This window comes from Drosophila sechellia, chromosome 3R (genome assembly GCF_004382195.2).
Source record: "Drosophila sechellia strain sech25 chromosome 3R, ASM438219v1, whole genome shotgun sequence".
Lineage (NCBI taxonomy): Eukaryota > Metazoa > Arthropoda > Insecta > Diptera > Drosophilidae > Drosophila > Drosophila sechellia.
Genome location: NC_045952.1, coordinates 1,136,531 through 1,161,475, shown reverse-complemented (window position 1 = coordinate 1,161,475; position 24,945 = coordinate 1,136,531). Strand labels below are relative to the sequence as shown.

The 24,945-nt window shown below is 40.8% G+C and overlaps 1 protein-coding gene across 2 annotated transcripts in view; it reads right to left on the bottom strand.

Annotated features, from left to right (window-relative positions):
* LOC116801460 (sarcoplasmic calcium-binding protein, alpha-B and -A chains) overlaps positions 1-24,945 on the bottom strand; it is a 58,038-nt gene that overhangs the window by 16,212 nt on the left and 16,881 nt on the right. For both annotated transcript variants that reach the window (XM_032721195.1, XM_032721196.1), the window contains one exon: positions 3,999-4,079. In XM_032721195.1, coding sequence (XP_032577086.1) covers positions 3,999-4,079 — 81 coding nt within the window. The remainder of the gene's footprint in view (positions 1-3,998; positions 4,080-24,945) is intronic.

Genomic DNA, 24,945 nt, shown 5'->3' with positions numbered 1-24,945 from the left:
GATAGTTTTCGTCGAGCCGATGATCTTCTTTCCGCGCTTAATTCACAGTTTAATGGCCTTAAGCTATTAGATGAATCTCCAAAGCGCAAAAAAGGCGCTGGTGGTAGGCTGCCTAAGGCCCCGCAACCACGGGCAAATGATCAACAGGACTCCACAATCCGATCAATCAGCTGTGGATGGACCCCACCCTGTGATTGCTAAAAATTCCGAATTGTCTGCACTGGTTTCTTAACCAGTGATTCCACCTGTCTCGATTAGTTTACCACCACAAGGGAACATTGAGTTCAGACTACCGGCACAAGTTGGCACTTCAGAAATACAATCTGCAGGGCCAAACCCCTCGCGGTGGTTCCACTAAAGAAACAAATTTTCGTTTCTCGGCTTTCCCCTGATCAAACATCGTCGGATGTATTGTCTTATATACAAGACAAAACAAAAGCCGATAATATAAAAGTGGAAAAATGTAACTTCTCTTACGCTAGGGACATATCATCTTTCAAGATAACTGTCCCAAACGAGCTCTTTTCGACCATATGTTCGGGTGATTTTTGGCCGGATAGTATGGTGGTAAAAGAGTTTGAAGCTAAGATCAAAAATAAGAAAAAGGTGCCCGTGGGAATTAAACTTCCCTCACGTGGCCAGACCACTACACCTTCCGCCTCTTCATCTTCTTCCTCTTCAAAAAACTAACTACAAAACTTACTATCTCCTATCAAAATGTTAGAGGCTTGCGTAGCAAATTAATCAAATTGTATTGTGATAGTCTTTCATTTGCATCCCATATTATAGTGCTCACAGAGACTTGGTTAAAGCCGGAGATACTTAACTCCGAAGACTTCCCAGGTATGTACACTATATATAGTTTTGACCGTCCCTCCAGACGGGGAGGTGGAGTCTTAATTGCGGTTAGATCTACCCTCGCGTCGGAGGAGTTACTTTTGGACGATTCCCGTAACTCGGAATTCGTATGTGTAAAGCTGTCGTTTTCCGACAGATCAGTTTATATTACGTGCTCCTATATTCCGCCATCTTCTGAATTCCCAGAATATCAGAATCATCTGTCCGCTATCTAGTCCATCTTGAATCAACTTTCTGACAGGGACCAATTGGTAGTTCTAGGTGATTTTAATATACCTGGCACAATGTGGTCCCCAGAAAAACAATCGAATATCCTTCTCCCCTTAGCACAACATGACTTTATTGACGGCTTGCTCGACTTATCGCTGTCGCAAGTTAATTATATTCCAAATTCCCTTGGTCGACTTTTGGATCTATGTTTTGTAACAAGTCCTGAAAGTGTGTTTCTGTCCAGGGTAGTACCTCTTACTCAACCTGAAGATCAATATCATCCTACTTTCGAGGTGGAAATCGACTTAGGTACGGTATTAAAAGTAAATTCAGAGAAGTCAACAAAGCGAATTCCCTGTTTTCGCATGGCAAATTTTCGGAGGCTAAACAATTTTATAGCTGGCTTTAATTGGTCCGATCTTTACTCCTGCAACATAATGGCGGATGCGATTAATATGTTTTATACCGAAATTAAATCATTTTTTGACTCTTGTGTTCCGATGTACTATCCGTCAATCTCTAAACCTCCTTGGTTTAATAAAGAGTTGACACACCTAAGAAATGTTAAGTCCAGACTCTATATGAAATTTAAAAATACCGGTTCTCAGTCCATCCTTTGTAAATATTTAAGCGCTCGATTAAACTTTACCGTGCTTAATGCTCAGTGCTACAAAAATTATTTAAACCGTTGTAAGTTCCAGTTTGCACAGGATCCAAAACAGTTTTATAATTTCGTTAGCACTAAGCGAAAAACAAGTTCTTACCCTTCCTCGCTATTTTTTGAAAACACTACGGTTACATCGGATCAGGCAATAGCCGATCTATTCGCCAAGTTTTTTCAAACAACATATTCAACTTTACCTCATTCCGAACAACCATTTTGCCCCACTATAAACGAAAGCTTACTGCTTAATGATCTTCAGCGTGTTAAACCGGTCTATTCGCCAGGTCCCGATGGAATCCTTGGCTGTGTGCTCAGATTCTGTGCGGAAGCCTTGTGCAAGCCTCTACTGAAACTGTTTACCTTATCTTTGGAATCTTCACAATTCCCTCATATATGGAAGGAGTCCTTTGTGATTCCTCTTCACAAAAAATGTAGCAAACTGGATGCAAGCAATTACAGAGGAATCTCTAAATTGTCGGCTATCCCAAAACTTTTCGAAAATGTTATCACTCCTCATTTGCAGCACCTTTGTAGATCAATCATATCACCGTGTCAACACGGTTTTATGAAACGCAGATCTACAACCACTAACCTCTTGGAGCTAACTTCTTTCGTAATACAGGGTTTCAAAAATAATCTTCAAACAGATGTCATCTACACTGATTTTAGTAAAGCATTTGACTCTGTTAATCATTACCTTCTAATAAGAAAACTTCATCTTATAGGTTTCCCTGTTGATCTTCTAAATTGGATTTCAAACTATCTGAATGGCAGGACACAACAAGTCCCCTTTAAAAATTCTTTATCTTCTATTCTCCGAGTCACATCCGGTGTCCCACAAGGGAGCCATCTTGGTTCGCTTCTTTTTACCTTATTCATTAACGACCTCCCCTTAATAATAAAACATTCGCGTGTACTTACGTACGCAGACGATGTTAAATTATGCCTTTGACTCTCTGTGAGTGAGAACGATGAACAGTTCCTCGATGATCAATTACAGCATAAACAAAACGAGACGTATACAAATCAGCAAGATCACCATGCCGAAAATTTTCAATAGCAGCCTGGAAACCCACAATTACATAGAGATCATGTTCAAAAATCACAGAAACCAATGTGTAGTTGAGACTGGATCATCAATAAACATGATGAACTCAAACTTTTTCAATATTCAAGCTTACTATAAACAAATAATTGTCCGAAGTATGACAGGCTATTCAAGATTAAAAAAATTTCTAAGTCTAGCAGTCAGTAAGTCTTTCAGTAAACACAGAAATTCTATATTCATTCGTTTTCACCATTTTTGATATTCTATTAGGAAGAAAAGCATTAATGGAAAATATGGGTTGTATTGATTTTTTTTTGATAATCAGCAGTTATTAGTGGACAAATATTAATTCACAAAAGAACTTGAGCCATGTAATGTAAATTCATCAGAAAATTTTGAAGCATTTATAGAGGAAAACCAATTTACAACAGCATTTATACAGAAAAACCAATTTACAACTGAAATAAACTACTCCAATGAACATTGACATTATCTCAGAGCCAACATACCGACCAGACCATTTAAACAATGAAGAAAAAATATACACAATTATTAAAATAATTTAAAGATATCCAGTTTTCCGAAAAAGAAGACCTAACTTTTGCAAGCATAATACGTCACGAAATAAAAACCCAGTATACCAAAGACCCTACTTATATCCTTTTGCTTGTGAAACAGAAGTTAGTAAGCAAATTGAGATAATTCTACAACAAGGCAATATATATATATATCCCGAACATGGATGAAATTTTATTAGTAGTGTAAATTCCACTCTAACGCCCTAAAGCCGTCATATCGCCCCCTCCCCCAACAAACTTTTGAACAATTTAAAAAGTTTTCCTCATTTCATTCCCCAATTTCTATCGATATCCCAGAAAAATGATAAAATTTCGAGTTCGCGTTCACACTAGCTGAGTAACGTGTATGTCTGATAGTCCGGGAACTCGACTGTAGCATTCTCTCTTGCTTAAATTTACATTAATTTTAACAATAACCGTTTTTTTTCTTAGTTACTATATTGATTATATTCCCATATGAGAGCTCACATGCTGAACTTTCGAAATAAGGTCTCCACATTTTCATTGAACCATCATTGTTCAAACGGATGTGGAATATGAATTTATATACCTAATACGGTCGGATGTTCTGGTATATCTTTCTGGTATATATTCTTACTCCTGGAAATCAAACCCGTAAAAACAAAGATATTGGCCTTACCTGTGGAAATTCTTCGTACTTTTTACCCACACATGTTTTTTTTACAGCATCCTTAAATTCTTGATTGGATATTTTGCCATCCTAGAAAGTATTTAAATTGAAAATACAGTTATATATAATGTACTTTATTGCACCAATATAATACATTTTTATCAAATAAAATGATGAAATGAAATGATAATGATCTCTTATTGAGATACCTAAAAATACTTTAAGCAACGTCCAAAATATGGATCTTAAATTCAATACATCTTACTAATAGCAAGGAGGTTGAGATTAAGAATACAGATTCTTAAGACATAGAGTGTAACGAGTAACGAATCATGTATACCCTTTTACTCTACATTAGTAAGTAAGTAACGGGTATACAAAATGAGTATACAAATCTGCAAATTCGCCAATTCGAAAATTTTCCAATGGAACCCACCATCACTGATACCGAAATCAACAGTAATGAGTGGAGGATGTACGTAGCAAGTATACAGGAAACAAATTTACTGATGAAATAATTAACGCATTGCACAATGACATTAACTCAGAAATTAACCCAAATTCCGTTTGGTCGTCGACCATCGAATATAAAATATAAAATAAAAAAAAATTAACAATAAATTTCCGATTTCGATTTTTTTTAACTTTGCTATTATTTATTGAATCTTTTTGATTAAGAACTAACACTAAGTTTAAAAATCTTAACTATTACACATTTTTTCTAAACAGTTGTTTTATTTTTTCAACTGTTCTGAGATTAAACGTCCCTAAAAATTTCTTCGCTGGGTTGGTAGGTCCTATCGTCGGAGACGGGAACGACTGCTGAGCTGGGTTAGATTTCTCGCTAGGTGGTTGGGGTGCAAGGAAGGCTTGCTATGATATTTTTCCATAAGTTCTGGGATTGCATTAATGACTGGTGGAATATTTAAGTCTCTTTGGATGTTTTCGTTCCGAACATACCACGGTGCCCCAGTGATGGTTCACAGAATCTTTGATTGTGCTCGCTGTATGATGTCATTATTGCTGTTGCTGGCGTTGCCCCATAGTTGTGCGCCATAGGTCCAGATGAGTTTCAATACAGAATTATAGAGTAAGACCTTGTGGTCCAGGCTGAGGGGAGAGCCATCGTTGATGAGCCAGTGTAAGTTGATGGCTTTGAGTTTGAGATGGGTTTTTTAGATTCAATGTGCCTGAGCCATGTGAGTGTTCTGTCAAGGTGTACTCCTAGGTAAGTTACTGCTTTTGATGTTCAACAAAAGTGGTGGGCAATCCTTAGGCCCAAGAACGCTGCCTTGGGGGACTCCAGCCTTAATTTCGTGGTCAGTGGAAGTGGCAGTATTGCACCGCACTGCAAACTTTCTGTCATATAGGTATGACTTTAGAAGTTTGTGTGTGCTTTCGGGTAAAGAGGACTTATCTTTAAACATTAGGCCGTCTAGCCAGACTCTGTCGAATGCTTGGGATACGTCTAGAAATACGGCTGTACAGTATTCTCGATTTGCAAATGCAGTTCTTATCACCGTTGTTAATTGATTCACCTGTTGAATGGTTCCGTGCTTTCGCGAAAGCCAAATTTATGGGCTGGGATTATATAGTGGCTCTCAGGTGTGGATTCAGTCGGATTAGCAGGCATATTTCGAATAGTCTTGATAGTAGACTTATTGGTTTGTAGTATGAGGGAACTGTGTGGTCCTTACCAGGCTTTGGAATCATTGTAATGATCGATCTCTTCCATCGTTGTGGAAAGTAGCCAAGTTTTGTGATGGCTTAAAGAGCTGCGTTAGGTAGTGAACTGCAGAATTTGGCAGCTCGATGATCATTTCGGGGGAAAAAAGTCGTAGCCGGAGGACTTTTTCGGGCTGAGATTTTCTTTATTTATGTTAGATATTTCTTTTGGACGAAATACAATTGGGGTGTATTGCTGCTGGTGGCAGTTTGCGGTTGAAAACGGTAGCGCAAACGTGCTAGTAGCCTCTTTTGGCGTAAATACAATTTGTAGGTGTGCGGCAAATGTGGTGGAGCTCCGTCTGCATCACTACGTGCCCAGCCACCTGAGGAATTCCTTATGGGCAAAACGGTTTCAGTCGGTTGGCGAAGAGTTGGGTGGGCTCTCCACAGTGACTTATGTTTAGTACCTGCTGGTAAAAGCTGCTCTATATTTCGGATGTGAGCGTATTCTTCTTCTTGTTTTAGAGCGCTGGTCAGCTTCCGTGCGGCTATTTTTAGCTTTTATTTTGGAGATGGTGATCTGGAAGATTGCCATTCTCTACGTAAGCGTCGTTTTGCGTGGACGAGTTGTTCTATTTGTGCGTTAGTCTTATTTGGATTAATTGTATCGTTTGTGATTTTAGTTGTTGCATTACAAGCTGCTTCCGTAAGAATGGATTCCAGTGTACTGGGGCAGCCCTCTATATCAGATTCAGTATTGAGTACCTGAGCCAGTTTGTTTTGTGCGAAGTCAGTCTGTAAGGTGGTTTTACGATTTCTGCGTACCGGCTGAGATGAATTAGTACAGGCGAGTGATCAGATGACAGATCTGGCAGACATTCAACTCTAACCAGTATACGGCCGCTGGTGTGAGGTGAGTGTTGTCCTCCAGCTGTATATTGATAGATGTGGCCTGAAGGTGAATTTCAGCAAACTCTTTGTAAAAGTGATATACGGTTAATAATGTTAATACCGGTCCCATCGTGTGCTCCACCATCGGGGTGATATTTACCATAGAAGTGGTAATCTCTTGATCTCTTGAAAATTTTATTTGCTTGTATGTAAGATGAGTTTTCGAAAGAAGCATTACGTCGATATGCTTCTCGTGTAGGAATTGAGCTAGCTCAAGTTTGTGCTGTGAAAGGTAAGGTAGCCGTTATTTATTTTGATTGCTGGGATACAAGCATTTGTATCAAAGGATTTTAATTACTCATCGTGTCTTGAATAACAACCATTCACAAATGTCATAAATTCCATCATGCTCTGTTGTAAAGCTTGCATAATAGCTTCAGTTTTCGTTTTTTGCTGCTCAGATGGCCTATAGTTTTGTTGTGTGTCCAATTTTGTGTGTTCTTCATGTGAGGCTTGAGAGTTTTGGGTTGGAGGCGTCATACCTGATTTTAAAACGTTTGCGAAACTTATATTGTTAGTGGTTGGTATAGGCCAGGGAGCGATTCTTGTTGGTTTCAAAAAAAGTACTTCTGGATTTGTTTCATTGGTGTTCCTTGGTGGACCCGTACCGTGTTCATTCTTTTGTGCAGAGGGGTTTTCAGGTTTGTAGATTGAACCTTGTTATTTTTTAGATGCTTGTTTTCTGGTTCAAGCTCAATCTTAAATAGTTTTTGCGGCTGCCTGTTTCTGTTTTTGATATTGTGTACGATTTTGGCGCTAAATCCCTTTTCCTTTAGCGCTTCAGCTATCTCTTCGGGCTTTACATCACGCTCAATGCCCTTTAGTACTACTTGTAGACCCGATCTACTTTTAAGCTTGTAGGTGTAAAAACATGTTTTGTTTGCTAAAATTCGCACAGCGAATCTGTTGTTATTTGCGGGCGCTTAATTGTTGATCAAGATAGTATTGTCGCATATATTTTTCGGCTTGTTTTCTGTTTTGGAATTTTTAAGGCTAGGCTTCCGCTTTATGGTATTGTAGCGGTCCATTCCAGTCTGCCGACACAACTTTTTTGTTTGCGTTTTGCTTTGTTAGTTGTGCAGCAGTAGCGTTTGGCTCTTGCGCTTTTGTTTTCGTTGACTCAGTAAGAGCGTGAACGGGTGCAGCCAACGGCGAAGTAGAGAGGGCTGTCGGTATTGCTCCAGTTGTTGTTGTTACAGATAGCGGGTCTTTTTTTGGAGCTAGAAGTGCGGGAGAGTAAGAGCGCGCTCTTCCTTGATTTTTTGGTACAAGAAGGTTCGTTGGGTTATGCGTTATTGTCCGCTCGTTGCCTGCGTTTTTAGTTGTCGCGGAGACATAAGAAAAGCAGGCGTTGTTACGTTGAATTGAGAGCCGGCTTTCGTCTTGCTCGCGCTTACGCTGAGCGCGAGTGTCGGTCTTGCTCAAATTTTGATTATTTAATTATTTAAGTTTTTTTTTATTTTAGATAAAGAATTATAATATATATTTGAGCGATCTTGCATCGCTTAAAGCTTTTCGGACTATTTAATCGCTTTCGGATTAAATATTTATTTTATATTATTAACCGTTCACTGAAAAGGGTTTTTTATATGCTGATCCCGTTCGCAGTTTCAAAGAACCTTTGCTAAAAACTGCGTCACACATGGGGACATAACACAAAAGCAATTTTTGACAGTGATCACGCTTTGCACGCGGAATTGTCGAAAAATAACGGTGGAAAAACGGGTCAAGCTCGATGATCGATCGATCGAGCTGCGCGCACGTCTGTCGGGTTCAACAACAATTTCTCAATGACACGAACTTTTCACGACTTGACTCCACGACACGAAACTCATGCTGGGGTTTAGGCCATCGGCGGAAATCACGATCAGGTGGATTCCGAACATGGATAAAATATTAGGCAAGTTAGGAAAATGCCAATACTTAACAGCAATTGACTTAGCGCAAGACTTTCACCAAATCGAAATGAGAAACTTTTCTTCTTGCACGGTCACTAAGATTACATCCGCATGCAAACTCGAAATTTCTTAATTATTCTGGAATATCGATAGATAATAGGGGATAAAATGAGAAAAAATTTAAAAATTGTTCAGATATGTGGCCGTGGCAGTTTTGCGCGGTTTTAGGGCGTTAGACTGGGCGTGTCAAAACGTCAATAGAAATTTACACGACTAATAAAATTTAAAAAATGTGGGCGTGGCAGTTTTGGGAACTTTAAGGGCATTAAAAGTTTTTGGCAAATCGATAGAATTTACAATACTAATAATACTATGAAAAAATGTCGAAATGTTTTTATAAAATGTGGGCGTGGCAGTTTTCGGTGGTTTCAGTGGTGGGCGTGTGGCAAAATTTTAATTTGCAAATTTACAACCTTTTGCATCTCGTAGTTCATACGGACAGACGGGCATGGCTAGATCGACTCCGCTGATGATCCTAATCAAGAATATATACTTTATATAGTCGGAAACGCTTCTGCACGTTACATACTTTTCAATGAAACTAGTATACCCTTCTACTCTACGTGTAAAGGGTATAAACAGCCCTATTTCATCTACTCATTATCTCTTACTGAGCACTTAGCCTCACTAAAGAAAGCTTTTCAGAAGCTTACAGAAGCACCAGTTAGACAAGTTCCAATTTTTGTTAAAGCCAAAAAAATTCTTAGGTCATGTCAAAGACACTAGAGTTACAAGATGCGTAACGCCATACGATTTTTTGGCACACGATTTTTTCGGCGTGGCTCTAGATGTCGCCTAGGTTCTCTCGAATTTTAGTATAAGAGTGAGAGAGCGGAGAGCTCTATAGCTAACAGCTCTTTTCTACGCATACAGTGACAGCTGACAACTGTATGTGTGTACACATATGATCAGATGGTAAATTTGATAAAATATGCCCTTCACTTTACAAGTTCTTAGGCTTAAAATCTATCTATCTTGATCAATTGGCACTATTACTATTTAAATATAGCTTAGAAATACTAATAGCCGAATCTATGTACATAATATCACAAAACAAATTTTAAAAATGACTTTATATTAGAATATTTGTCATAAGAGTATTCACCTTGCGACGTGTGAAAAATTAATAAGGCAATGATTGTTGAGAGCTTGTGTCCGCACTTCATGCTTCAAAATATGACTTTTGCAATAAACAGTATTCATATTTTGATTTAATTTATAAATTTTTATGTTCTACTACGGCCGCCACGGCAGTAGGTATCACAAAGGGATCAACGCGCCACCAACGGTGGTACGCGCCGTAATTGTGACACACTACTGGAAGTGCAACTACACTCTCCACGCGCGGGCGGCTGGAAACAGGCTCTTAAAAAGGTCATGTCTGTGCTAAGAGTGCTGGCTAATCGTAGTTGGGCTGGAGCTGGTAACTCTCAAAAATTTCCACACCTCCGGGGCGGACTAAGGTGTCATTCGACCCGTGCCGAAAGTTTGCCAGGCTGGGGGCCCGTGTAATAACTAGCCCAGTCGATAACGGAGAGTCCGGGCAAGTGGCGTCCGCCCGGTCTAGTTAGTCTTACCCGGGTACTGCGGATCTCTGCCCGGGCGGACCTTTTATTTCTCTGCATTTCGTGGGTACTATGAGCAATAGACCAAATAATTTTAAAATACCGCAGGCCTTGACTGCGGGAAATATCGCAAGACACTACGAGGAACGTCTCCTTGACAGAGAGCGGCCTACTTCGGTGGTAACACCAAAAAATGCTCCTAAACGGAGAGCGTCAACGGCACAAGCACGCCCAGTTGCGGGAGGGAAGTATCGGGCAGCCACACCGAGTCACTCGAATGTGGTCCAAGCCGGCCAAGCGGGACGGCCCGGGATGACCCTAACCGTAAGGGGCTAAGCGGGGCCAGAACGAAGTGGTATCTTCGTTACCTTCAGCAGGGCAAGTCACCCGCATCTCTGGCCAAGACACCGCAGCCGTTAGAGCAAAGGCCCAACTCTGTTTCGAAGCGGGTAAACTTCACTCTGACGCCTCCGACGGAAACGCCTAAGAGGCAGAAGGTGGAGAAGAGCAGGCCACTGACTGCTCCCTTCGATGGCCCAAGTACCTCAAGGACTGCAAAGGCAACTGAGGTACGCAAGCCATCATATGCGACCGTAACTGGCGCTATTAAGGTTGCGGTCGTACCAGAGGGGTACCCCAAAGTCATCCTCAGCAGTGAGAACCTCTAACAGCTCGAGGACGCACTAGTGGAGGAAATAGTCCTCTCCGGTTGGGATTCTCCAATCAAGTTTGGAGGAATCCACTTCAGGGTGGGCCACCTGATAGTGGACTGCCGCAACGCAACCACTGCTGAGTGGCTGCAATCAGCAGTCCGCAGCCTCAGTAAGTGGAGCGGTGTCTCCCTGGAGGTAAGGATGGGCGACGACCTGCCATCGTCACACAACATCACCATCTTCTACCCCAGGACAGGGGACAAAACATCAAAGTGGATCATAGAATTGACGTCTCATATCAAGAAAGAATGAGGGTGGTGGCTCGCTCCTCAGCCTTGGCATTGATGACAACTCATGCGCCAAGATTATATTTAGTGACCACAAGCTGAGCTTCAGGTTTGGAGACATCTCAGTTTGTGGTCTAAAGAAGGCCAAATCGATAAAATCAGGCACAAGAGAGGTCGAGACAATAGACCAAATCCTCGAAATCCACCAGTCTCCGCGGAGAGGAGAAGCCAAATAAGCTCTCCGAATCCAGCGAGGATCTGGCGGATGATGAGGATCTTGATGCGACCATCATCGAGATGGGGGATCAGTCCCCGTTATCCTCTCAGGAGCTAGGCATGGAACTAGACCTGCTGAGTAAGGATGAAGCGATATCGGTGGATGGTGATCTGGGTATCTCCAGCGTTATGGAGCCGATCATCTAATGGTCGGAAGTACAGGGATAGCTCAGGTGAACATCCATCGCGCCAAGGCGGCCGCGGCTGTGCTGGCAAGGATTTTCGCCAAACAACTTCTTGGGCTAGCCCTGGTACAGGAGGAACCCTGGTATAACCAGGGAATAAAAGGACTGTACGTGAAGAACGCCAAGGTAATTTGGGATCAACGGGCCTCTAGCCCTAGAGCCTGTATCCTGGCATGTAGAAGTATTAATTATTATATACTTACAGAATTTCTCACGCGGGACTGTGTACCGATCGTGGTAGAAGATGTGGGAGCAGCCAAGAAGACTGTGTTGGCATCGGTATACTTTGCCGGTGACGAGGCGTGCCCACCGCCTGAAATCACTGCACTGGCAGAATACTGCAAGAGGACACACTCACCCATCATCGGATCATCGGATGTGATGCAAATGCACATCACGTGATATGGGGCAGCAGCGACGTAAATCAAAGAGGTGAGTCACTCTTAGAATTTATCTTGAATAACAATCTAGAAATCCTAAATGTCGGCAATGTTCCGACATTTGTTAGCAGGGTAAGATCTGAGGTTCTGGACATTACACTTTCCAGCAGATCAGTGGCTTCGCATATAAGCGACTGGCACGTATCTCCTGAGGAATCAATGTCAGATCACAGAATTATTCGTTTTAACATAGGGCTAAATCTAGAATGTAGCGAGCGTAGGCGCAATCCCACGAATACGAATACAGCTTCTGTGGTAACCGGGAAACTCCGTACCACTCTAGAACTGGAGGCCGCCGTAGAAGATATTAACTCGTGTCTTACTAACGCGTTTAGAGAAAACTGCTCCCTTGGTCGAGCCAAGAGGGAAAAAGGTGCTCCATGGTGGAACGACCAATTGGAGAAGTAACGGAAAGCGACCAGGCGTCTCTTTAACAAAGCAAAGAGATAAGGGAGCTGGGATGCCTACCGGAATATACTGACTATGTATAACCATGAGATCAGGAAAGCCAAACGAAGGAACTATAGAACCTTCTGTGAGGCAATAGTAAATAAATGGAAGGCGCAAGACTTCACAGAGCAATCTCCAAAGGAGTGCCAGAATCAAATTTGACACTACGAACGGAGGATAACTCCTATACTATAGGAAGTAAGGAGAAACTTGAGCTACTACTGGCAACTTACTTTCCGGGAAGCACGATTCAAACGGATGGGAATACCGCGGTAACGGCTCAAAGTAGACCGTGTGCTACTGATTGGGCCAAAGCAAAATCAAAAGTAACAACGGAGAGATTAAGATGGGCAATTGGTACATTCCAGCCCTACAAATCTCCTGGCCCAGATGGCATTCAGCCAATCCTGCTACAACGAGCGCTAAATCAGCTCGCAGTGCCGATCAGGAAAATACTGATCAGCAGCCTAGCTTTAGGACACATACCTACTGCCTGGAGTATAGCAAAAGTGGTCTTCATTCGAAATCTGGAAAGAAAGACATCACTGATCCGAAGTCGTTCAGACCCATCAGCTTGAGATCGTTTTTGCTAAAAACGTTGGAAAAGCTAGTAGATGTCAGCATTAGAAGCACTCTGCTTGTAGAGCATCCGCTCCAACGGACGCAGCATGCCTACAGGGCGGGCAGATCAACTGATACTGCCCTATATCACCTGAAAAGCCTTATTGAAGATTCAATTACTCATAAGGAAGTGGCGCTATGTGCCTTCTTAGACATACAGGGTGCATTCGACAATACCTCTCATGAGGCGGTCAACGCATCCCTGGCAAGAAGAGGACTAGATGCAACAACCAGTAGATAGATCAAATCACTACTGGCATCTAGGCGAGCCATGGCCACTATAGGAGGACAGTCGTCCACAGTATCTACCACAAGGGGATGCCCCCAAAGGGGTGTCCTCTCGCCTCTCTTGTGGAGCTTGCTGGTAGACGAGTTGCTGGAAAGACTGACCCGCAGAGGTATACTTTGCAAGGGCTATGCTGACGATATTGTCATTATATACAGAGGTAAATATGAGGAAACACTCTGCGATATCATTCAAACGGGCCCCAACATGACCAGCGAATGGTGCAAGGAAGTAGGCCTGAGCCTAAATACTAGCAAAACTGTTATTGTTCCTTTCACAAATAGGTACAAGCTACAGAGAATGAAGGCAATAACCCTGTCAGAATGTCGCATAGAAGCCAGTAAAGAAGTTAAGTATCTTGGGATAGCCCTCGACTCCAAACTTAGCTTCAAAACTCATGTCGATAACACAATTGATAAGTGCACCAGAGCACTTTTCACGTGTAGAAAAATTAGCTGGAAAATCGCGGGGAACCTCACCACGCATAATAAGATGGCTGTACCTCATGGTAGTCAGACCCATACTAACCTATAGGGTAATAGCCTGGGGTGATAGAGCACGCCTTTGCACCACTAAGGTGACACTTCATAAGCTCCAAAGAATGGCCTGCATATGCATGACAGGAGCAATGCGCACCTGCCCCACTGCAGCCCTAGAAGTACTAATGGAGGTAACGCCGCTTCATATCGAAATGCCACCCTAAAATGCAGTAAGGGAGCAGGACATGACTGCAACCTTACAAGAAAGGATGCTGAAAGCCTAAAAAGATATATCCCTTTGGTGATGCAACCAAGGGGTGAAATGCCAGCTGAGCACAGGTTCGCTCAGAACTTCAGCACTCATCTCAGTAATAAAAACAGTTGGACAACCCTGGGGAAAGTACACCCTATGAAACCACAAACAATAAAGTGGTATACAGACGGATCCCTAACCGACGAGGGAAGTGGGATGGGGGTTGTAGGCCCCAAGTTAAAATACCACGAATCAATGGGCAGATACACCAGCATTTTTCATGCTGAAGTCTGTGCTATTGGACGCTGTGCGGAGTTTAATCTGGAAAGGAACTATCGTGGCAAGACATTGCTATACTGTCTGATAGTCAAGCAGCCATAAACGCGCTCAGCAAAGCTAAGATAACATCTAAGCTAGTAAATGAAGTGAGGACAGCCCTAGACAAACTGGGAGCTGTCAACAAACTCACAATAAGGTGGGTCCCGGGACACAACAACATCCAGGGAAATGAGCCAGCGGACAACCTAGCCAGGAAAGGGGCAGAGAACCCTCTAATTGGTCCCGAACCATTCTGTGGTGTTGGTCACCACAGAGTACTGGGCTTACTTAAGTCAATAGAGGAAGAAAAACGTCTGTCCTTCTGGGAACACATACCAGGACTTAGGCAGTCTATGGCTCTCCTTCGTGAATATAACCACAAAAGATTCAAGACCTTAATGACACCGTGCGCATTCTAACTGGTTTTCTTACGGGGCACTGCCGACTTCGCAGTCATTTGCATAAGATTGGCATTGCAGACAGTGAACTCTGTCGCTTCTGTTGCATGGAGGAGGAGAGCTCTGCACATATTATATGTAATCATGCAATAATGGCGCTTGCTATCAAGAGGAGCAGACTCCTAGGCATGTATGTAGCCCCACAGGAAATATTGCAGCCCTGAGCCCCAATAAAATTCTGGCTTTTATACAGTGCATTGGACTTCAGGGAGATCTTTGAGTCATGAAGGGGTAGTAAAATAGATCCTACTGGGTCGCAATACACATAGAAACCCACTTAATAATAATAATAATAATATTTTCTACTACGTTTAATTTTTATGAATTATTCTCAATGTAATGACTTCTTTTTGAAAATTTATGTTTTAAATTACAGTAGTTATAATCATTTCCTTTGTAATTGCCTTAATTGCTTAGTATATTTATTAAGTCATTTGACATAATAATAATGTATGTAAATGATCCATTTTTATTATTTAAAATTCAAAAATTTGTTCCCTGGGTACCGATTATTACATATATTACACATAATTAATTATCAACATAAATAATTCGAGCGGCGATTTTAACAAACAATTTTAAATTATAATAGTCAGGGCGTGAATTTTTAATTATTATTTTATGTTATCATATTGCTACGAAATTGGCCAAAAACTGCAAAGATGTAAATTCGTTTCTTTGATCATAATTGATTTCGGCCCGAAAATCGTCTTGTTACACAAGTACGCACACATTTACACGTTCTCGTCTCTTGTTTTTACTCACACAAGCAAGCAAATTTTATTTTTTAGATTTCGTACGCTCTCAGCGTAAGCGAGCGAGTTACCACCCCACCCCCTAAACCCCCACTCCTCTAAACAAATCGTCGGACACTCAACCGGGAAGACGGCAACTGGAACACCGCATCCGGCCGAATGCTGACCTTGCACACAAAGTTGCACTGCAACATTGTCCCCGGCTGGCCTAATGCCGAGTCGGCATGTTCATTATGTTTACAATTAAGAACCTATGTACTTATGTATAAGATGGAAACCGAGTACTCAAGTAGCCTCTTTCTGACAATAAAGTCACTCTGATTTTGAACTTCAAGAAAGTCGGTCGCATTTTATTGGAAGTCTTCACACCACAAATATCTGCTAAAACCTAAAAGCCCTCATACATATACACATCATCTTTGCAAAAGGCTCCACCCTCGAGTGCACGGACTTAACTGGCGCAGCCGGTAGGATGTCCTACCTATTAATAATCACCTACCTGTAAGTAAACATGTAAGAAACGAAACAAGCTATATTCAAAATGTCGACTGAAAGTGACTAGAAACAAATTCTTATAAAACAAAGTTGAAGCTGTGAAGTACCAAATGAAACTCAAACATACATTCAAACACACAACGCTAAAAAAAAAAAAAAAAAATATACAAAAAAAAAAGTGCAAGTGTACCGTACTGCCGCGCTGACATGGAATCTATCGCTGATCATCAGGCCATCGGTATGTTCATACGCTGCCAAACACCATAAATTTTCAATTGACAAATGCAAGTGTACCGTACTGCCGCGCTGACGTGGAATCTATCGCTGATCATCACGCCATCGGTATGTTCATACGCTGCCAAACACCATAAATTTTCAATTGACAAATGCAAGTGTACCGTACTGCCGCGCTGACGTGGAATCTATCGGTGATCATCACGCCATCGGTATGTTCATACGCTTCAGAACACCATAATTCTTATTAAAAAGTGCAAGTGTACCGTACTGCCGCGCTGACGAGGAATCTATCGCTGATCATCACGTCATCTGTACGTACATATGCTGCCAAACGTCATAATTTTTATAAAAAAGGGGGTGCAAGCGTACCGTACTGCCGCGCTGACATGGAATCTACATACAATACATACAATACCAACTACAATCCAATACATTCGCGTACTGTACCGCCTCGTTGGCATGGAATCAAACGCTGATCACCATGCCACTGTGGTATAAACAAACAAAGCACCAAAGCCTCTTAAATACATTGTACACTCAAAACGTACACCGCCATACGTCGGCGAAGAATCAAAACATAAGCAAATATCATTTCAAACCAAGCGAGGCTCATTCTGCGTACCACAGCGACAACGACGCTGCATGTGTAGTTGCGCACCCATGTCTGGGTAGCCGAGGTAAGGGGTAAACGCTTGAGTATCGTCAAGTGTTCTCGCCTTTCACTCTTCTACAATGGGTTGCTACGCTCATGTATTGCACATTCAAAATAACCAAGACAATGTACTAAAGAAGTCGACATATATATATATATATATTTTGTTTCCTTTCATTGTGTAATTTTGTATATCAAACAAATACTAATATCAATCACATTGCAGAGCATAAAAGAGAAAATATAAAGCCAAAGATAGACACCTATACACATCATATATACACACCCATACACTCTAGTAAACAAGAAATTTGTTCATTATTTTTTCGATCATACATAATATATTAAGTAACCTCAAACTTAATGTCAAAAAAGTTCGTTTACAACCTTAGGAAAACTACACGTTCAGTTGTTGGAGTTTCACCAAACATTAATAGGCCTCCACATCTCGTTAGACGTCCTGACTCCCTTCCCCCGATTTCGGAAGAACCCAAATCAATACCTTCCCAAACCCCCATAATGCCCTCGGGAATCGATTCTGCCCGTCCCACTCCATCCCCTCTGGCGCCCACTGTCAGTGGTCTTAGCTCCTTAATTTCAACTACGTTCAAGCCTAAAGATATTATGGCATTTGTTGAGCATTTGCCAACCTTTGATGGTACACCTCGTCAATTAGATAGGTTTATCACTAGCGTAGAATAAATCCTGATGCTCATCAGGGGAGCTGACCAAACACCGTATGGTCTGCTTACTCTGAGGACCATCAGGAACAAAATCATTGATAGGGCCGACGAAGCCTAGGAACTGGCGAATACCCCCTTGGTTTGGGATGAGATTAAAAGCAACCTCATCCGCCTTTACTCGAGCAAGAAAAGTGAGGCCAACTTGTTAAGCGAGCTTAACACATTTTCGGACAACCTGACCTTGGGCCAACTGTTCTTTGGTATATCAAAGTTGAGAAGCCAACTCTTCTCCATACTCAAGAACAGCGAACACAACAACACTGTTGTAGATGCAAAAAAGGTTGTCTACAACGAGGTTTGTCTCAATGCTTTTATGACTGGTTTGAAGGAACCTCTCAAGACTTTCGTCAGGATAAAGTCCCCTTCTACACTTGAACAGGCATACGAGCAATGCCAAATAGAGCAGACGTTATACAAGGCACAAAACAAGCGAACCAACAGACCAGAGCAGAGACCCAATGGATCAGACAATAAAACCTACCGAAATAGCTACGACAACAATTACCGCGGCGGACGAAACGACCGAAATGACCGTAGGGGACCATACTCTAACTCTAACTCTAACTCTGGCCAAAATAGACCATTTAATTCGCACAATCGCACACCCCAATCCGGCACCAATGACAACCGGTCCAATACATCAAACCCCTTCCGAGCACCTTCACATAGTTTGAATAATATAGAGGAGAACCCTCAACCTGATTCAAATTTTCAACAAACGGCCTCGGGAAACCAACAGGGTACATAAGCCCAGCCACGCACAGCCCCTCGCTTCCTTTTATAAAAATCAAACTATCCCAGACAAACCCCCTGAAGTCTTTAATTGACACAGGCTCTACACACTCCTTCATCGACCCAAAATATGTCGACCCTAAGCACTGTGTGACCTTAGATACGCCCATAACACTCAAAACAGCCCTGAACAGTTTTAAAATCAAAACGTCTCTATACCATTTCCACCAGAATTCCAAATCACGGGCAAAATGACCCTTCTACCTTTCAAGTTCCACTCTTATTTTGACGGATTGATAGGAATGGACTTATTATCTTACTAAAAACAGAAATAGATTTACTTAACCTAAATCTAAAAACCCCAAGTACCATTATACCCTTATGGACCCACAGTAACTTAACTTCAAACGTATTTAATATCTCTGGACATACGAAAACTATTTTGCCACTACCAGTGGAAACCAAACAGGGCGACTTCTACATCGATTCAATTACAATCAATAATGACTTAATAATATCAGACGGGATTTATAATTCCCAAAACAATATTGCTAATTTCGTTATCACAAACTATAGCGAGATGGATCAGTTATTGTACCTCGAGAGCCCGATAAAAAGCATGCCATACTCCACAGCCAACAATGTTGAACTTTTTAGTATCACTTCAGACACCCCACAGCCCCAAAACTCTTCAGCGTCTTTACAAGCCCTTGACGTCGATCACCTCTCCTCTGAAGAGAAACAAAGCCTACTTTCACTTTGCAAAAGTTATCTAGATATCTTCTACAATGAAGACAAATCATTGACCTTCACCAACAAGATTACACACACGATTAAAACCACAGACGACACCCCCATTCATACAAAATCTTATAGGTATCCTTATATCCATAAGGAGGAAGTCAAAAAACAAATAGAGGCAATGTTAAATCAGGACATTATCAAATCCAGTTATTCCCGTGGAGCGCCCCCGTCTGGGTTGTCCCAAAGAAAATCACTCCTACGGGAGAGCAAAAATGGCGTCTAGTTATCGACTATAGAAAACTCAACGAGAAGACTATATCCGATAGATATCCAATACCTAACATCGCGGACATCTTAGACAGATTGGGCAAAGCTAAATATTTCTCCACACTTGATCTGGCAAGTGGATTCCATCAGATAGAAATGAGTCCCGACGACACACCCAAAACTGCATTTACAGTAGAGGGGGGTCACTACGAGTTCATTAGAATGCCGTTTGGCGTCAAAAATGCCCCAGCCACCTTCCAAAGGGTGATGGACAATATTTTTGGAGACCTTATCGGAACTATCTGCCTAGTTTACCTAGACGATATAATACACTTGAAAACTATTTTTGGAAGACTCAGATCTGCCAACTTTAAAGTACAACTCACAAAATCCTACTTCCTCAGGCGGGAGACAGAATTCCTTTGCCACATCGTTTCACAAGAAGAAGAATAAGAACGAAGCCATAAAAAACTTTCCATGTCCCCACAGTAAAAAGTCAATTAAGTCTTTCCTAGGTTTGTTGGGATACTACAGAAAATTCATCAGAGATTTTGCGAGACTTACCCAACCCATGACAAAAAAATTAAAGGGTAACAATAAATCGATCATAATAGATGACGAATTCAAAAAGGCCTTTTAATATTGCAAAACCTTACTTTCTAACGACCCAATCCTCCAATACCCGGACTTTACAAAACCTTTTACACTAACCACGGACGCAAGTAATTTCGCAATAGGAGCTGTCCTATCCCAAGGTCCGGTGCATAGTGATAAGCCCGTATGTTTTGCTAGTAAAACCTTGTCAACTGCGGAAACAAATTATTCCACAATTGAGAAGGAAATGCTGGCCATTATATGGGCGGTCAAATACTTCAGACCCTACCTCTTTGGCAGGAGATTCACCATAATCACCGATCACAAACCACTAACTTGGTTAATGAATTTCAAACAACCAAATTCTAAAATAGTTAGGTGGAGAATCCAGCTTCAGGATTACGTTTTCGAAGTCGTCTACAAGAAAGGCTCTCAAAATATAATCGCTGATGCTCTCAGTAGACCAGAGGCCTCTGTCAACCATAACGAAGCCCTATCGATTCCTCAAAATGTTTGCCCCATTTCAGAGAAACCCCTTAATGATTTTAATATTCAGCTCCTGTTCAAAATAACCCCAAATACAAATTACGCCACACTGACCCCGTTTAAACACAAACTTAGGAGGGAATTCTGTAAACCCAATTTTCAGTATGACGACGTAGTTTGCATTCTTAGGCAGTCGTTAAAACCAAACAAGACATGCGCGGTATTTGCCCCCGACCACATTTTTCAAATGGTGGAACAAGCCTACCAAACCTACTTCTCAGCCCACAGTAAATTTAAACTCATTAGATGTTTTATCTTCCTCCCCGAAATAACTGATAGTACGGAGATCGAAAAAATTATAACCGACTATCACTGTAATAGTAACCATCGAGGGATCGATGAAACATATTTACACATAAAACGACAACAGTTCTTCCCACATATGAAAGAGAGAATAACTCAGTTAATTAGGAAATGCGAAACATGTTTAAAATTAAAATATGACAGACAACCTCAAAAGATCACCTACCAAATACCCGAACTACCTTCAAAACCGTTGGACATCTTACATATAGATATTTATACCATTAACAAAAATTATAACCTTACTGTTATCGATAAATTTTCTAAGTTTGCGGCTGCCTAACCTATAACTAATAGGAATCGTATTAACGTAGTTAAAGCCTTAAAACATTTCATTTCTCAATTTGGTATTCCCAAAAAGCTGATCTATGATCAGGGAGCAGAATTCGCTAGTGATACGTTCAATAAGTTCTGTACTCAATTTAACATTGACCTACACGTTACGTCCTTTCAACAATCATCTAGTAACTCTCCCGTTGAACGGCTTCACTCGACACTAACTGAGATTTACAGAATAATACTTGACGCCAGAAAACAACAGAAACTCAGTAGCGAACATGACGAGATAATGTCCGAAACCTTAATCACATATAATAACGCTATTCATTCTGCGACTAAACATACCCCCTTTGAACTATTTAACGGACGTACTCATATATTCAACCAAGCAATCCAGTTCAATAATGAACACGACTACTTAACGAAATTAAATGAATTTCGCGAGAAGTTGTACCCCCTCATCACGGACAAACTTTCAAATGACGTAGTTAGGAGAACCCTAAAATTAAATGAAACCCGAACAGACCCTGTAGACCTACAACCAGACACTTTAGTCCTTAGGAAGGAAAACAGACGTAATAAGATTACACCCAGGTTTTCGATTCACAAAGTCAAACACGACAAAGGTCATACATTGATAACTACTAGAAATCAAAAACTACAAAAATCAAAAATTCGAAAAACAGTCTTGAAAAAGGACAAAAGCAACAACGTACCTAACACTGATAATAACTGACCCCACTACCTCTTAACTTACCATTTCAGGTTCACCCTTGTGCCAACTCAGGCTATCCATGTCCATTATTTAAATGATAACACCCCTATAGCCAGGATAGAACTAGGGAAAGCCTTACTAATTGAGAGGTACAAAATAATTAGTCATGTAATTAACTTACAAGACTACAGCAGATGTATGGAACAATTTCATCTGACCATTAATAAATTTAACCCCGACTCCACTTTGACGGACTCCGTCACAATTTTAAAAGCCAAATTAACCCAAGCCCAAGTAAAGCTCAAAGCCCTTACACCATATAGAAACAAACGTGGTTTGGTTAACGGATTGGGTAGTCTAGTAAAGGTTGTTACCGGCAATATGGATGCCAACGATGAAAAAGAAATACATGAAGAACTGGACAATATAAGAAAAATTCCGAAGTCATTAACGACAATCTCCAAAAACAAGTAATGTTTAACAACGAAATACTTATCCGGTTTGAAAATATCACGGACCATATAAATAATGAGCAAATTTTGATAAGCAAATTCTTTGATACCTCACAAAACAAAATCTACAAACACTTAAACTTACAAGATACCCTTCTGGAAGAAATACAATATTTAAATAGGATTAATTATAACATAGAATTATTCATTAACCACTTAAATGACTTAACAGAAAGTATGCTATTGGCGAAAATAAATATAATTCCCAAGTTCATCCTAAATGAACAAGAAATAGATAAAATAAAAACAATACTGGAAAAACAAAATATCACAGTCAAAAATTAACAAAATATATATAATTTCCTACAAATGAATACGCTAAGCTACGAACAAAAAATTTTTTTTAATATCAAAGTCCCAATTTTTAAACAACCTTTTTATACCCTCGCCAGACTAGTTCCATTACCAATAAATAACACATATTTTGTAATAACCCCAAATTACCTAGCTTATAATATTAATTATAAGAAATACCATATGACCCGTAAATGCCCCAAACTGGATAATACATTTTTGTGCGACGAGGACTTTTACGTTGATACACCACAGAACAACACATGCCTGGAACACCTTTTGAACGGAGAAAACAGTTCCTGCAATGTACGGGAAACCGGCCCCATCACCGACGTGTTCGAGGCGGAGAGAGGTTACATCTTCGCGTTCAACGTGAACAAACTGAAGGTATCCCTAACAAACGGCTCTGAGCTTTCAATAATGGGGTCAGCCATCATCATACATTAACGAAACAATACAGATTAACGGTATCGATTACGACGGCACGGTTGACACGTTCCCTGAACAGACGGATTTTACTCTTCCCCCCATGCGAGAAGTAACTAGGAATACCACTATTACGGTACTAAGCCTAGAAAAACTGCACCTCGAAGCCACCCAAACAATGGATAAAATCCTGGCCGTCCATCACAATACCATACAGCACACCTGGACACTCTACACTCTGCTCGGATTGGTAGCGTCCCTAGCAGTCATCTTATGGCTGCACCGACGAACGAAACACATCGTCCGCATCCACGAGGATCATCACGTACCAATCTACGCGCCATTCATACCTTCGCTATGGCCGTCACTTCGAACTGGGGAGGGAGGAGTTACCACCCCACCCCTAAACCCCCACGCCTCTAAACAAATCGTCGGACACTCAACCGGGAAGACGGCAACTGGAACACCGCATCCGGCCGAATGCTGACATTACACACAAAGTTGCACTGCAACATTGTCCCCGGCTGGCCTAATGCCGAGTCGGCATGTTCATTATGTTTACAATTAAGAACCTATGTACTTATGTATAAGATGGAAACCGAGTACTCAAGTAGCCTCTTTCTGACAATAAAGTCACTCTGATTTTGAACTTCAAGAAAGTCGGTCGCATTTTATTGGAAGTCTTCACACCACAAATATCTGCTAAAACCTAAAAGCCCTCATACATATACACATCAAATCTTTGCAAAAGGCTCCACCCTCAAGTGCACGGACTTAACTAGCGCACAGAGAGCAATTTTGGCCGTCACCAAAAAAGTAGCTGCATAGTGCCAATCCAATGTATGGCTGTTACGCAACTTGTTATTCTAGTGTCTTTGATCATACTATAAATCCAAATTATATTCTGGCTAAATAACATGAAAGAACCAAATATGAAATTACAACTTTGGCAAACGAGGTTTAGTGAACACAACATTAAAATAAAATATTTGGAAAGAAACAAAAAAACATAGAGTATCTGAAAGTATTGAAAACTACATGAAAACCCTATATACCGTTTTAATAAACAAATAGAATTTATTAAAGATTCTATAAACCAAGTAGACATATCAAAATGTATCACTAAAACTAAAATCACTATAAAATACACTGAAATGACTCTACCAAATACTTTTAAACCAAACAGTACTGTAAAAAGAATAATTAAACTTAAGGCCATTAAACCTCACGCTGAATGCAAGGAATTCATTATTACTCAACACATAAAGTTATTACACCCCGGTATGCTGTATGCTATTGACAATGAACACTATTTATCCTGTACTATCCTGTATTGTATCCTAACACCATTAAACCACCCAAAACTGCCCACCGTTTTTAAAAATGTTTGGATATTTTTTCATAATTTTATTAGTCTTGTGAATTTTTATCGTTTTGCCAAAACTTTTTATCAGACCCCCTCTAACGCCCTAAAACACCCAATACTGCCACACCCACAATTTCAAAGAATATTTAAATTTTTCTTCGTTTTATTGCTTGTCTTGCCAATTTTTATTGGTAGACCAATAAAACTGAGGCCACGCCCCTCCTTTCACATAGAAAACGGACAAAACGATATCCCAAAATGGTGAAATTTCGCGTTCGCATTGCCACCAGCTGAGTAACGGATATCTAATAGTCGGGGAAATCGACTATAGTATTCTCTAGTTGTTTAAATACATTCATACATATTTTCTAACCCACATACATATGTAGGCACATACATCGTACAAATGTGTGAAACAAAATCAAAACCATATACATATGTACATTTT